Source organism: Malaya genurostris, chromosome 1, assembly GCF_030247185.1.
Source record: "Malaya genurostris strain Urasoe2022 chromosome 1, Malgen_1.1, whole genome shotgun sequence".
In the NCBI taxonomy this organism is placed as follows: domain Eukaryota; kingdom Metazoa; phylum Arthropoda; class Insecta; order Diptera; family Culicidae; genus Malaya; species Malaya genurostris.
Genome location: NC_080570.1, coordinates 143,864,819 through 143,877,647, shown reverse-complemented (window position 1 = coordinate 143,877,647; position 12,829 = coordinate 143,864,819). Strand labels below are relative to the sequence as shown.

Sequence of the window (12,829 nt, the reverse complement as noted above, 5' to 3'; positions counted from 1 at the left end):
ACATCCCTATGATTGCATATTCTTAATCATAATCCGTGAGAAACGTTTTGAAAATTTGCCATTTTGATGAAATATTCATTTTGATAAAATCTTTGACACAGAATCTATGTAGAAAGATAGGAAAGATCTCGTCGACACTAATGTTCTCCTTTGTTGAGGTGGAATACGAAAATCCTTCGTCTCTCTTCTTTTGTTTTGTATGCAATCATTCACGAATGAGGCAGTCAACAAACGAAAACGAGGATGTTGGATTGTATTCTTTCATTGAAAATACGTGGCAATTTTCTCGAACTCGGACTGCATACATCTGAGTATCTGTTTGGTGGAAGGGGTTGAAACAAACTGCCATTCTAAAATTGTCCTTCGCAATCCGATAAGCCTTGTGGAAATCTAACCAGCATAATCCTATGCCGGGGCGCGAGAACCATGTCCCAGAGTCACTGCCCGTAACGCGATGAAGATAGTGCATCGTGCTACAACAGAGAACCTTCCCGTCGCAGACTTATGGGCGTGTTATTTATACAGTGCCGTAACGCAACGGGGCCGAGATCATTCCCCGGCGTGCGGTCATAACAAAATTTAAACTCTACGTGCGCCAATCGTAATTCACGATGGCCCGCACAACTCGTTGTTGTTACATAGGGCCCGGTGGTTTCACTATGTACAGTGTATTATACGACTAACCGAATAAAGCTTAACCGACCGACCGACCGAGCCCATCCATTCCTTCCGTGCAGAATTGAAACGAAAATTATTATTTCAGTATTACAATAAATTAACGGTGATCTAAACGGTGTCAGCTGGAATAGTGCCATGATGTTGAAAAAAAATGGTTCGCCTCTGTATATGGCTTCCCCCGGCGGGAATCGAACCGACTAGCTTGTGTATTTGCGCGCGGATGAATGGTGGGTGTGTGAAAACCATTCCGTTTCGATCCGGTCCGGTCGGTCACTCTTCAAATGCTAATTCAATTCACATTGTGATGCACATTTCAAAGCGGCTAACTGCTTTGCTACCGCTATCGGCGGCCTCGTGCATTGGCAAAGGTTAGTCACCAAATCCGAATCAATTCAAGCCCCGTGCCAGTAGTTGTAAGCTATTGTCAATCGGACTGGAATGGCCGATGGAATGTGACGAGAATGGAGAATGGCGAGTCTTCTTTTCTTTCAGGGTACTAACAACTAAATTATTTGAATGAAACCTACCTGATTCTGCACGGTGACAGTGAGCAGATGCCGTTGCAGTTCTACGATGTTCGTCTCTAGCAGGATGGCGGCAATCTTCTTGGAGTCAGTCATGCGAACCTTGCTCAGCCTGGCCGGTGAACTGATTAGTCCATCCAGCTTGCCAAGCGCGGCGACGGCACCGCCGCTCTGGTTCGACACAAGCCTTGCCGACGATGTGTTGTTGGTGGTTTCATCGCTGGACGCCGAGGAAGGTGTCGTTGCCGTAGGACTAGTCGTATCCTGTCCGGGATCGTCGTGCACAATCGCCGGGACGGATATTTTCGTACTGCTAACGCTCTTGACGGGCGCAAAGCTGGATTGATTGAAGCGGGCTTTCAGTAGGTGCTGCCCCGGAACGGACGCGCCGGACGACGACGGTGACGACGACGATAGATGAGGTATCGCAATGATAGTGGTGGTAGAATCAGTCGAATGTTTCCGAAGGCCAGCAGTCAGCGGGTGGCGATTGTTGATTGACTCAGGTGAACTGTAATCGAAACAATCGTTAGAAAAGCGAAACCAATGTCGAACGAGAAAAGGTAACTTACCTAGGCGCACTTTTATTTACAAACTGCTGGTGGAGATCATGAATCTTAGTGTTAAGTTCTAGTTTCTGACTTAGGGCCGCCTTCAGCTGATCTTCGAGTTCATGCTTCGCGGACGCAAGTGCGTCCACCTCATCCTGCATCTTCGAAGTCCGTATCCGGTTGGCGATCGCTTCCGCCTCGTACTCGGACAGTTTGTCAAACAGTCGGTCCCGTTCCTTGCGTAAAATTTGTACATCGTCCTTATTTACAGCGTCCACTAGGAGTTGATTTTGAAAGGTTTTCGCTAGACTGCCGCTGGCTGTGATGCCACTGTGGACACTCGGGACACCCGGCGGTTGATGGGCGTGGTGAGGAAGGTTGCCACCGTCCCTACTACTGCTACTACTATGATGCGTATTAATAAGATTACTACTACTATTACTACTACCACTACTAGTACTGCCCACGATGTTCGTGTGATTATTATTGTTTAGCTGATTTGTTCGACATTTCTCCCGCTCCAGTTGCTGCAGCGCGTCCACTTCCTCGCGGAGCCGATTGCTTTTCCTATGTATCACATCTAGCAAATTCCACAGTTCATCTTCGGTATCTACAGTTAGTCGATTGGTTGTATTTGATACGATGGTTCCCTGCACGCCACCACTCGTCGACGAGGCACTGTGTGTCTCCTTCGACGAGGACGTTTCCGTGGAGAAACCCGAATCCTGTATCACGCTGCCATTGTTACCCTCACCGCTCTTTGGTTCCTTCTTGCCACTGTGCGAGTTGCTCCTGCTGCGGGTTGTCAGCGACGACGAGTGCTGCTGGATATCGGCGGATGCATCTTTCGGGGTCACTTTCCGCCGAGTCCGTATTCCGGGTTCCCACTCTCGTCTGCTGCAAAAAAAAATCACCGGAGTTATGAAACTTCTATAAAAAAAACCCGAATCGAACCGAACAGAGCTTACCTGGACGCCAGTGATGACGACGGGATCCCGGTGAGTGTGCTGTTGGCAGCGGACGATGCCATCTTTGTTTTAAGATCGGGAAAGGTCTCGATAACCAGATCGCGGAATTCCAATAGAGCGCCGACTTCATTCTGCAATTCCTGCGGGTAAAAAAAAGGAGAAACAAAAAAAATGAAAGAATGAATAATAATCAGATGGATGAAACGAAAAATAGCCAGCAGGCAAATTACGATTGTTTGAATTTTTCGCTCTTCTATTTCAAGGCTATCGAAACGAAAAAAACTATTACAGTACAAACAATCCGAACCGAACGCGAAGAGCAAAAAAAACGTTGCCAATGAGGTACAATCATAGTGAATAGTAATCCGGCGAAAACACAGCGATCCACCGATATGACCTACAATCACGATCGGTCCGAAAGGAACCGTTTCATTCACCTCGTAACGGGACTTGCAGTTCTTCCGATATGTACATATATAAAAGCGTTAATTGTGCCGGATCGGTTGTACCGCAGCATGTGCAGATAACTAACTGACTCAGTGGCCCGAATGGATTGGACCCGACAGGCATCAAAATGGAAATTTTCGGCTCCATTGGGTGCGAGAGTCAGATGGAACGAACGGTGCTGGGAAACTAGATTGTAGCTTTTGAATCGGATTTGAATTTGATGATCGGAAAATAAATTTACGAATCAGTTGCCAGTCGGCACTAAAACTCCAAAGAAGTTCAACTCCGATAATAAAATAAAAATTTTTAGCTTCCAGCAGTTCAAAAACTGTTTCAAAACCGATTTTTTAGAGGTCCTTAACAAATAAATTGAATGATTTTTTTTTTGTTTTTTTCGTCTTTGACAAATCAGGGTATAGCAGAGCAAACCGAACTGTTAGTGCGGCATAGCAGTTCAACTTCCGAGCATGAAAGGACTGCTATTAGAGAACTTATACTAATTCCAATTGTTGGTAAACTTACCATATTCAATTAACAACATTACTTTATTCCATTAGACATCCGAAGCAAAAATGTTTTATACTAGAGTTTATTTGTGACTTGTTTGCAACAAAAATTTTTAGTGATTGTTACTAGCAGCTAACCACATCCATCACTCAAAAAGCGCAGTTTTGATTAGTAACTAGCGACATATTGGAGACATCAGTTATGTTGTTACGTTGTAATGTCATGCTAAAATAACGGGCCAGGATCATTTCACCAAAAGCCATTCCGCAGAAAACCATCTCACCGAAAGTTTTTTTGATAGAAACCATTTCTCCAAAAGCCACTTCTCCGAAAGTCATTTAACCGAAAACCATTTCACCGAATCCATTTCCCCAGAAGCCATTTCTCTGAAAACCATTTCGCCGGAAGCCGTTTCGCCGAAAGCCATTTCTCCAAAAGCCATTTCTCCAAAAGCCATTTCTTCGAAAGCCATTTCTCCAAAAGCCATTTCTCTGGAAGCCTTTTCACCGAAAGCCATTTTTCCGAAAGCCATTTCTTCGAAAGCCATTTCTCCTAAAATCATTTCTCCAAAAGCCATTTCTTCGAAAGCCATTTCTCCGAAAGCCATTTCTCCAAAAGCCATTTCTCCAAAAGCCATTTCTTCGAAAGCCATTTCTCCAAAAGCCATTTCTCTGAAAGCCTTTTCACCGAAAGTCATTTTTCCGAAAGCCATTTCTTCGAAAGCCATTTCTCCTAAAATCATTTCTCCAAAAGCCATTTCTTCGAAAGCCATTTCTCCGAAAGCCATTTCTCCAAAAGCCATTTCTCCAAAAGCCATTTCTCCAAAAGCTATTTCACCGAAAGCCATTTCTCCGAAAGCCATTTCGCCGAAAGCCATTTCGCCAAAAGCCATTTCACCGGAAACGATTTCGTCGAAAGTCATTTCGCCGAAAGACATTTCTCAGAAAGACATTTTGTCGAAGTCATTTCACTGAAAGCCATTTCACCGAAAGCAATTCTCCGCAAGCCATTTCTCCGAAATTCATTTCGCCGAAAGCCATTTCACCGAAAGCCATTTCACCGAAAGCCATTTTACCGAAGGCCATTTCACTGAAAGTTATTTCTCCGAAAGCCATTTCGCCGAAAGCCATTTCGTTGAAAGCTGTTTCCCCAGGAACCATTCCGCCGAATGACACTTCGTTCAAATGAAAAATATCTAACGCGACTTCACCACATCGTTCGGATCTAACTATCGCTCGTTAGAGCTAATGCAAAAAAAACAGACAAACGATTTAATCGTATTCATAAACATTCACATCTGAAGTGAACAGTTTTCTGTTGCAACGATAAACAGAATACCTTTACTCTTTTAGAGGCACAAAAAGTTTTCATATAACACGTCGGTCAGAAAGTCCCCGGTCTGACAAAGCAAACCACACATTATTTTTCAAATTTCGATTATATTTATCAATTCAGTTTGATGCTAACTTGATAAATATAATCGAAATTTGAAAAATTTTGTCGCCGATACCAAAAAATGGCTTGACGAGTGTTATCCAGATTCTGCACCGGGCGAAGCAACAATTCGTAAGTGGTTTGCAAAATTTCGTACTGGTCATATGAGCACCGAAGACGATGAACGCAGTGGACGTCCAAAAGAGGCTGTTACCGATGAAAACGTGAAAAAAATCCACAAAATGATTTTCAATGACCGTAAAGTGAAGTTGATCGAGATAGCTGACACCCTAAAGATATCAAAGGAACGTGTTGGACATATTATTCACGAATATTTGGATATGAGAAAGCTTTGTGCAAAATGGGTGCCGCGTGAGCTCACAATCGATCAAAAACAACAACGAATTGATAATTCTGAGCAGTGTTTGAAGCTGTTACATCAAAATAAAACCGATTTTTTTCGTCGATATATAACAATGGACGAAACATGGCTCCATCACTTCACTCCGGAGTCCAACCGACAGTCAGCTGAGTGGACTGCACGCGATGAACCGAACCCAAAGCGTGGAAAGACTCAACAATCGGCCGGTAAGGTTATGGCGTCTGTATTTTGGGATTCGCATGGTATAATTTTTATCGACTACCTTGAAAAGGGAAAAACCATCAACAGTGACTATTATATAGCGTTATTAGAGCGTTTGAAGGACGAAATTTAAAAAAAAACGGCCTCATTTGAAGAAGAAAAAAGTTTTGTTTCATCAAGACAATGCACCGTGTCACAAGTCGATGAAAACTATGCTGAAATTGAACGAATTGGGCTTCGAATTGCTCCCTCATTCACCGTATTCTCCAGATTTGGCGCCCAGTGACTTTTTCCTGTTCTCAGACCTCAAGAGAATGCTCGCTGGTTAAAAATGTTCGATGCAAATTTATTTTTAACAAGCTTCTTGTTAAAATCTAAGAACAAATAATAGTCAGTCGGTGGGGGCTATATCTGGCGAATAAAGTGAATACGGTAGCATTTAGAATTTAAATTTAGCTATCGTAACGATATGTTGTTTTTGATCAGTTGTGAATAACGTGGCACCCACTTTGCAATCAAATTTTTCATATTCATGGGTTCATGAATACACTTTCGTTTGATATCTTTACGGTGTCAAGTATCTCTCGCAGCTTAACTTTTCGATTATTCATAAAGATGGAATGAATTTGTGAGACTATATCCGAAACAACAGCCTCATTTGGATGGTTAGAGCGTGGTACCTTATGTGTATTTACACGACCACGCACACCAGTTTACCAGATAGTTTTTTTTATGCAAAGTGAAATAATGAAGCAACCAGCTAATTCCAAGCCATGACTAAATCCATCACTCCTCCATCGTCGTATGAATTTAGCTGTCTCTGACAGTGACGTTCAATAATTGATAAACATCAGCCAGTGAGTGAGGTCACAAAAACATGAGGCACGGCTCGGAGTGTGTTTCAAAATGGCTACGAGATAATGCAATAACCTGCACACCCCTTACGAAGAACCAAGGTAGTTCGTACAGCATCAGAATATCTGATATTTATCTGAAACGAACCTTGATTAGCCAACCGCTAGCTAAGCCTAAGCTGGAATCGTTGGTTGAAAGCGAGTGGGATGATATCAGACATGCACACGGCTCTGATGCAGTTCTTCACCTCCTACACGTGCAAAAAATCACGACTTTATCAACCGTGGTGAACATGCAAACGTTGCCCTGCGATCTGTTCGCGATCTATCGATGCTGCTAAGACGAGACCGAGAGAGAAGGAGACTGCCGGATGTTGAGGTCCGTGCCTGGCAAATATGGTGTATGTTGTCGGGCCCATCTAGGCGGGGCATTCAGACTACGAGAGGCCTACCTGCTTCGGGTGCCGTTTGGTGCTGATAGACAAATTGACGAATTGTTAACAACATTATGCATAGCGGAGATTTGCGTATTGGACGCCGCGCAAACAGGCAGCGATGTTTTGCTGTATTTTCAAGTCAATATAGTATTTTAAAATTTACAACACACGCTAGACTGAAGTCAGCTGCTTTTTGAAGCATACAATTACTTTCATTGTTAATTAAAGAATTAATAAACAACTGACGTTTCAAGAATTTATACTTTACTCAATTATCTTCCTTTGTACATATATAATATCATCAAACGTAATTCACCGTTTATCCAAAATTGTAATGTTTTTTCTAATGTATTTTGATTGTAATATGATTTAAATTTAAATTGTTAAAAATTGAGTTGGGTATTCAATCACAAATAGTGAACGGGTCATCTCGCCGAATACATCATATACCGAAAGTCGATTCGCCGAAAGGCTCATTTCGTCAGAAGGGTATTTTCACCGAAAGGGATTTTTCAAATGAAAATATCGTCGGGGAAAGTGGGAAATTTCGAGCCATACTTTGATTCAGACAGATAACATACTCGAAAATCATATATTTTCAAAATTGGAGAAATAGTGGTTAAAGTAGAAGCAAAATGCCACGTTGTGAAAGTTTGGAAATGGAAGGATTATAGAAAAACACTCGATTGTCATTTTGAAAAACCGTGGGGAATTTCGAATCAATTTGCAAAACGATAGACCATTTGAACAAATATTTATGTGATCCGTTTATTTTCAACTTTTTGTCCCGGGTTGGCGGTTCAATGCATAGGACGCTGGTCTTACAAGCCAGTTGTCGTATGTTTGAGCCCCGACCTGATAGGATTCTTAGTGTCCATAGTACTAGCCATACAATGATTCTGTACGCTAAGAATCGGCTGCGAAGTCTGTTGAAACAGAATGGCGAAATTTCACAATGTAATTCCAAGACTTTGCTTTTTTTTGACTTTCTAAAGAAAAAAAACAGGATTTCAATGCACAATGTAGATTACAAAACGAATCGCTCTCGTTAGTATTGTACGAGAAAGATGACCTTGCCTCACGGCGTGCTACAAGACGCGAAGCAAAGTCATATAGGCATTGTTTATGGTTTATTTTTAAAGTGTAGGTTTACAGAAATCATTTTTAACATAATGTTCGCATTCCAAGACCAAATTTGATCACATTTCAAACATACTTTAAACATTTTATAGCAGAAATTTTGCATTTGAACCCATTTTCAAAAAGATCAATTTGTTTCTTGGCAGTTTAAACTGTGTATATATCCTATAAACACTAAAAGCAATGTTCTTTAAATTAATATTCATCGGAACTAAAAGTTATGAATCTAGTTTCCTCATAGGCATCTACAATATGAGAACCATTCATCAAATGCTAACCTCATGAAGCATAGGTCTCAGCAAGCGGGCATATTCATGAACTAATGAACGAACGAAGCAGCTCTCTTTGCTTGGGTTGCGCTGTGAATTCCACCTGACATACGAATGTGTGTGAATAGCACAGATGGTGGAACCCTTTTGTTAATATTCGTTGCTTCAATTTGCAAGCACTGACTATGAGCTGACATTTCCAGGTCATACTATAACGGGCAATCGATATATGCTGCAATTAATGCGTTTGAGCTGTTTATTACAAGAAGAAATGTCGGAATACAAGCGAAGACAAGTTATTCTCCAACTCAGGTCGCAATAGTCGTGAAATAATATTTGGAAACGCACAGGTGGGACATTTTCCCGCACCCGCCGTATTTTCCTGACATTGCTCAATCTAATTACTGGTTGTTCCAACGGATGCAGTACGATCTAGTAGGTCATCGACATACTTCTTGCTCACAAATGGCTTTAAACTTGGATCACCTCCAAAGACGAGACATTTTTTCGAGATGGAATTCGAGAATTGCCTGAAAGAAAAAGTAGTAACAAGCAATGGAAGATACTTTAATTAATCTTTAAATTTTTTTTTATTTTGAAGTAAATGCATTTTTGACCTAAAAAACGGACCGTATTAATTTGTACTCCCAAAAAAGCCACTTTTTATATTTTGTTAATTCAACAATTGATCTAGACTGTCGATTGAAAGGGCCAAACTTTTTTAACCATTTTTTTAAATAATTATTTTCGAAAAATGACAAAGCGTACGTATTTTGTGCTGGTGATTTTCACAAATGTTCGTCAAAGTCAAATGTTCGAATAAAAATAATTAAAAAAAAAAAGTTATCGTGTCTTACACTGAAAAAAACTAACTTTAAAATCGATTCACAAAACCCTACACTGAAAAAATCGACTTCAAAAATTTGAAGTCATAACATATTACAAAAAAAAAACACCATTCTTTATTTTAATGTAATTTTTTTCCAACTTAGTTCCCGGTCAATCTTCAATCTTCTAATCTTTCATTTTTTAAAACTTTGCAACTAATCAAACCTCAAAAGAGTATTTTTCGATTCAAAAAATTTTGTGCAACTTAGTGTTCGTCTATCTGAATCAACAAAAATGGTTACGGCTTGAAAGTCATCTTCAAAAATTGATTTCAAAGAAGACAAGTTATTCTCACAGAAAACAATGATGAATTTTATAGGTGACATAATTCTAAAAACGATACAATTCATACCTATATATTTCGACTTCATCAATCACTAGCGGTACGACTTTCTGGCGCTGAATTTGACCATCGTATTCTGTTTATCGGTTCGTTTAGACCCTTTCGTTACCTTGAAGAAATGAAGTCCGGTCCGTTTCATTGTCTGTTGGATGTACCAGACGAAGGAGTTGACTTTTTTGGACTTGGCTCGAATCAAAAGGTTCGGATAGTGCTTGTAGAAATCACTCATCTTCCTTTCTTCAATGTGCGACTTTTCTTCACTTATGTTCCGCTGCCAGCTCCCCGTCGCCTGGATCTCCTTGAACGATTTTACCCCTACAGGACATGGTCAAATTGTTGATTCTCAACTGTTTCACGATCCATCTGTAGGACTGGCTTGGAATTTTCACAACCGCGCACATTTTTTTTGTTGGAGCACTTCTTGCTTTGAAGCCATCTCGAAAACTACAATACACTGTAAAATAGTATTACTCAAAATTTCATCAATTTTGAACCCATGCAATAAAAAGTGATAGACATAAAAATGCGAAGCTTTTTTTTTCTCGAGTTCAGTTCTAATAAACCAAGAATTGTTTTTTTAAACACGGGTCTCAATTGATTTGATCACCGATTGCATCATTGAGAAATTTTAGAGTACCTAAAATCCCAAAACAAATGGTTCAAAAGAAAAGGCAAGCCCGAATGAAATTGAAAGTGTTCAAAAAATTATACCTCAGAACTAACAACCCAGCTACCATATTCTGTAAAGGAAAACTTTTCCCTAGACAAACCATCCAACATCTTTCAGTTGCTGTATCACATGTTGCGACAAGTGTCACAACAAGTCAAACCCTACGGTAGAAAGGAGTTCTTTGACCCTGACATAAGTGCCAAGTGGGTAAAACAGGCGGGACACCCACTTATCACGCGCGCCATCGCCTGCAGAAAAAGCAACCCTTCACAAAACCTTCCGGCAGGGAGACCTACATTTTTACCGACCACCGCCCGATGCAACCAGCTCACACCTTCGAAGTCGTCTATGCAATCGTCGATCGATAATCGATATCTATGCAGGTTCATAATTGCATCGTGTGCACTAGCTCCGGGTGCAATTCAAGCGTCAAGAATCGACGGGCAGCTCAGTCAGCACTAGCAATTGCATTGCATTGCATCATCATCATCATCATGCTTGCGGTCAGGCAAACTACGATAATGGTATAATTATTTCCACCATCAGTTCTGGGCTACTTGAAAGTTTGTAGAGAATCCCCATTGTAACGGCTGCTGTGGCGATGTGCAACGGAGAGTCTACGGTGCACCGGTGCCGGACGGAACGGCGAACGATCGGAGAAGGCTGATGGATCTACTGGAGGTGTTAATACGATTCCAGTGTATCGACGCGGACTGTGATGATGCAACGTTAGAATGCTTCATTCGTTCCATAAATTGGAATCGAAAGAACGGCTCTGCGGCGGTGAAGCATCCTTGGACTTTTGCGTAATTTTATTGAATCCCTATTTTGGCCATAGTAAATCAACCGGTTCGCTGGTCGAAAACGAAAACACTGCAAACGATGCAGTAATTCATTACTTCACCGACGGCGATTTGGTCCGAGTCCGGCCTGCCAAAACGAGTGCCAAAATTATCGCCCCTGCAGTCAAACTTTCGAGCATGGCAAATAATCGCTTCCGTATATGGCCGAAAGAGTGAACGGCTTTCGAGGGAGCTGTGATCGATGATGATTCGAGCCAATGAGTGGTCTCCGTGAAACGTGGCTGCCATCAGAATACCAGCGGAAGGAAACGGGATTGATGGGTGTGGAATGAGCAACCAGCTCAAGGCTAGAAACGCATTTGGGAGAGACATCATTAGTTAGCAGACGAGACATGGCGAGTTGCAATTATTCAAATAGAATGAATTCGTTTTAGTTCCCCACATCTACATCACCCATTGGGAAAAAGCTAAAATTTTAGTTCGTTTTGCTATCTCGGATTAATGCTCCAATTGGTCCAGCATATATCAAATCTGTCTCGGTTTCTTCGTTTTGTACGGTTTACCCAAAGTTTGATTTTATTGCTTAATTATATATACAGCAGTTTCATAAAAATAACATGTTTTAATCCACCTTGTGGTTTGATGATGCCTTCCCTAGATTACTCATATTCTCATAAAAATCACCAGAGGGTTCCTAAAAAAAATTGTTTGAAATTTTTATAAACACTAGAAAGTTTGTTTCGGTATAAACTAACATAACATTCGCAATTTGTAAACCGTTATGAGTTAAATTCAGATGAATTTTTCCGTTTTTGCAACAAACTTAGACTTCACTTAGGCGATTAGAAATGCTAAAATCATATCACGCTCTAGCTCCGGAACCGGCAGTCGGATCCGAACAAAATTCAATAGCAGATCATGGGACCGTAAGACCGTCTGTTTGTGAAAATTGGTTTAACCGACTCTGAGAAAATGAAGAATTAGTTTTTCACAGCTATTGCCGGTACTTCCGAATCCGGATTCCAAAGACCGGTAGAGTTAAAGTTAAAAATTCAAACAGTTTTAAGCCAAATTTAGAAAAAAAAACTCTTTTGTATCGTTGCGTGTTGGTTTACAATTTAAAACATACTTCACCCTGTAACTCCGGGACCGAAAGTCGAATCCGGATGAAATTCAAGAGCAACCAAAAGACACTACAAAACGTTTCATTTTAGCCTGGGTTTGTGAAAATCAGTTTTATAATCTTTGAGAAAGGTAATTTTTCAGTACTATTTCCGGCACTTTCGGACCCAGGAACTTAAAACCGGTTGGGCCTAGATCGTTTCGTAGGGCCAGCATCAATCACAGCTTACAAATTTAAACTGTTTTTAGTCAAATTATGAAAAAAAAATTAAATTAAGATTTTTTATTTGAATCTAAGTTTGAGATAAACGGTTGAGCCATCTCCGGGGAAAGTAAAAGTGTTTTATTTTGAGTTGTTTGACCATTATTTCCGGAATTTCTGGAACCGGTTTCCGGGGAACGATAAAGCCAGAGTCGATTTGTACGGCCCGTAACTAACCAAATTTGGCTAAGCACCAAATTTGGCTAACCCCTAAATGACCATACCTGCATCGGCCAGAAATAGTCGAAAACACGTTTTCGTTCGGCACGTCAGAAAAGACATTGCACTCCGTTGCAAAACAAAAAGTGTTCTGTAAGTAGCAGAAACTTTACGTCTGCTTAGCGGTTCA

General features: G+C 40.9%; 1 protein-coding gene across 3 annotated transcripts in view; it reads right to left on the bottom strand.

The window, feature by feature from the left end:
* The window catches only part of LOC131426022 (mucin-3A), a 278,350-nt gene that overhangs the window by 35,242 nt on the left and 230,279 nt on the right, over positions 1-12,829 (bottom strand). For 2 of the 3 annotated variants that reach the window (XM_058588417.1, XM_058588419.1), the window contains exons 3-5: positions 2,722-2,861; positions 1,775-2,650; positions 1,206-1,713 (exon numbers count right to left, since the gene is read on the bottom strand). In XM_058588417.1, coding sequence (XP_058444400.1) covers positions 1,206-1,713; positions 1,775-2,650; positions 2,722-2,861 — 1,524 coding nt within the window. The remainder of the gene's footprint in view (positions 1-1,205; positions 1,714-1,774; positions 2,651-2,721; positions 2,862-12,829) is intronic. The other variant, XM_058588418.1, reaches the window with a different exon arrangement.